Here is a 2,747-nt window from a genome sequence, read left to right as displayed (position 1 = left end):
TATTTACTCATCATTATCTAGTAAAAGTTACTAAGAATATAGTTAAAGATTTGTGAATAAATCAGGTGAATTTTACAAATCTTTAACCCTAACCTAACCCTAACCGTCCCCACTTCCATAGATTTAGATGCTAATTTCATTGCTAATTGCTAAGTTGACTTAAAATTAAAAAGGCAGAGGAAGATTCTACTGAAAMACCTACAAAGAAAACTGGTTCAGAAAAAACTCAGAGAAGCTTAACTGCCTGCATGTTTGTTTCAGATCACCTACATATTTTTGTGTTTTTACTTTGAGCATAATCTCTTTTATTTTTGTACAAAACTGTAAATTGTTTTGTCTGCAAAAATATGCWGGAGTTTGAAGGTTTAAACACAGCTAACAAATGTCGAACACAATTTTACTTCAGCTTGAGTCTCATCTTCTTCATTACACATGTACAACCRCTTCCTGTAGTTATTCCACTCCAAAGCCAACAAGATGTTAATGAAATGTAGCACTGGCACAGTCAGTAATTGTGTTGGCCAGTACTCTCTAACATAATGTTTAGCCTGTTTGTTTAAGCAGTGCTTTTTATAGACGTTTAAATTAAACTAAGCTATAAAAACAGCAGTGTGAAACATAAAAAACAACTTTTTAAAAATGTCAGATGATGAAATAATCACTTGAAAGCCAAGACAAWGGACCGAACAGCATTATTTATTTATTTGTTCTACTTGTCTAACGTTCCAGGAGAGAAGATTCTGGACTCTTGACGTACAAAGAACACCTGCCTGTCAGCCAGGTTGCCATTGGTGACACAAACAGACCAGGCTCTGAAGCCAAACTCACCGTTGGACCTCTCCGATGCCATGGAGACAGTAAGTACTGTCGCTCATGCACATGTCCTCCTGAGGAGCTTCTGTCACAGACAAGACAAGAAGATTCACTTGGATAAAAACAAAACTGTCAAAAAAAAGTGCTTGAATCAGTTGTACAGCAGCACTTGTAAGATCRAAATGAGAAACAAGATGGAAATTCAGTTGGGGGTKGATGTTTAGTCAATCTACAGAAAATGAGCTGGCAAGTGTTTTRAGAAAAAAAGCTGATTGCTTTTTCATGCAAACATTTCTTTTTTCTTTTAGCACCTCAGTTCTGATGAGTTTTAAATGTGAATCGTGTCCAAATAAAAGGGAAGTAATTTAAAGAAATCACTCTGGCGTTCAGAGGAATTAGTAGCACTTCCACTACTTTCTTACCTTTTTATTGATACCAAACAAATTTAGATGGAAGTAAACGATCTCATAAAGAAAAATGTAGCTGCAACTCTTAAAGTGCATACAACCTAATTTGTACACATTTTTCTTTAAAATAGTTTTTTTATGTTTATTTTAAACTGTTATAGTTTTGTAGACACTGGCATTGCAAGTTAGCTGAGGCTATGAGTGTTTTAGTGTATGGTATTTCTAATACCTGACACTTGTCCCTATATAAGTAAATGATAAATGAAATGTCTAAAACTGAAAAACGTGTGAACAAAAAGAAACAAAGTCTTTCACAAAACAGAAAACAAACCTGATATGGATGTGAAACAGGCCGAACACAATGGCCCTTGTCAGGAATAGTTTTGATTGGTAACCCAAATAATATGCAAAAAGAAAAAGATTAAGTTCTCAATTAAATGTTTTTTTTTTTTCAGAATAAAAGACTCCATCTCACTCCGAGCTTGTCTGTGGCTAAACAAAAATGGCCACTATTTATATAGAAACCCTGACCACACCACCTGGTGCTGGTCCCTCTTACATGAGCATTAGAATGTAAATATTATTCTTACACTACTGGAGCCAGGCACATATTAAATAGAAATTTGTTGATTCTCTAACTGTTTTAAGTAAATGGCTACAATTGGTTGCAAAGTAAGATATGACCATTTAAAATTCAGTTATCAACCACATAATTTTCAACACTGTCAAAGGAGAAAACAGTGAAAGAGAAGTCTCCAACTCAAACATGAGCTCATATGACCAAGACTAATTTGATCAAATTTCCAATAATGCTGCTCTCACCATAATTTGCTGTTTTTGTTTTGTTTGTTCAAACAAAAAAGTCTGAAACCCTAACAGAAAAGCGGCTCATTGCACTTCTAATCAGTCACTTTCAAAGCCTAACAACTGTTCAATTTGATTAAAATCCTTTTTTAGATAAACACAAGACTGATTAAACATCCAGCCTCACTTGTTACCAAACTGTGCTGTTAAAGCAACTGAAATTACTCAGAAGAAAACATCAGAAACGCCACCACATCTCAAAATCTGTCCAAACACTGATATGTTCTCCTCCTACTCGCTCACTTTGCACATCAACTCTTTTTTTATGTTTAAAAATCTCTCTGGCTTTCCTCTGACCGTGGTCGGTCGGTGCCCTGGCCCGGTGGTTGGAGCAGCTGTTGGCCGAGGCAGCTGCCCTGCTGTGGTGTGCTCCGGCACGGGGAACACTTTCAGAACGCAGCTGTAACCACGAGCAGAGAAGTGGCGATAGCTGCGCTTGCTTGTGTTGCCAGAAAAATCATTCAAGGAACAGCAACGTCTCCAAGGTGCCTATTCTCAGGACCGACAGCACCTCAAAATAAAAGTGTCCTTTACTTCCTCCACATGACTGTGAGCAGAGTTGTACAGTATCCATCCATCCATCCATTTTCTTCCGCCTATCCGGGGTCGGGTCGCGGGGGCAGCAGCTTCAGAAGGGAGGCCCAGACCTCCCTTTCCCCAGCC

At 37.7% G+C, this 2,747-nt stretch overlaps 1 protein-coding gene across 1 annotated transcript in view; it reads left to right on the top strand.

The window, feature by feature from the left end:
• LOC106517548 (contactin-associated protein-like 2) overlaps positions 1-2,747 on the top strand; it is a gene marked incomplete at both ends in the record, with an annotated part of 175,923 nt that overhangs the window by 149,689 nt on the left and 23,487 nt on the right. The window contains 1 exon segment of the mRNA XM_014008447.1: positions 730-857. Within this exon segment, the coding sequence (XP_013863901.1) occupies positions 730-857 (128 nt within the window).

This window comes from Austrofundulus limnaeus, unplaced genomic scaffold, assembly GCF_001266775.1.
Source record: "Austrofundulus limnaeus strain Quisiro unplaced genomic scaffold, Austrofundulus_limnaeus-1.0 Scaffold50, whole genome shotgun sequence".
NCBI classification, from domain to species: Eukaryota; Metazoa; Chordata; class Actinopteri; order Cyprinodontiformes; family Rivulidae; genus Austrofundulus; species Austrofundulus limnaeus.
The sequence above is the reverse complement of the archived record's forward strand: the minus strand, read 5'-3'. Positions and strand labels throughout refer to the sequence as shown.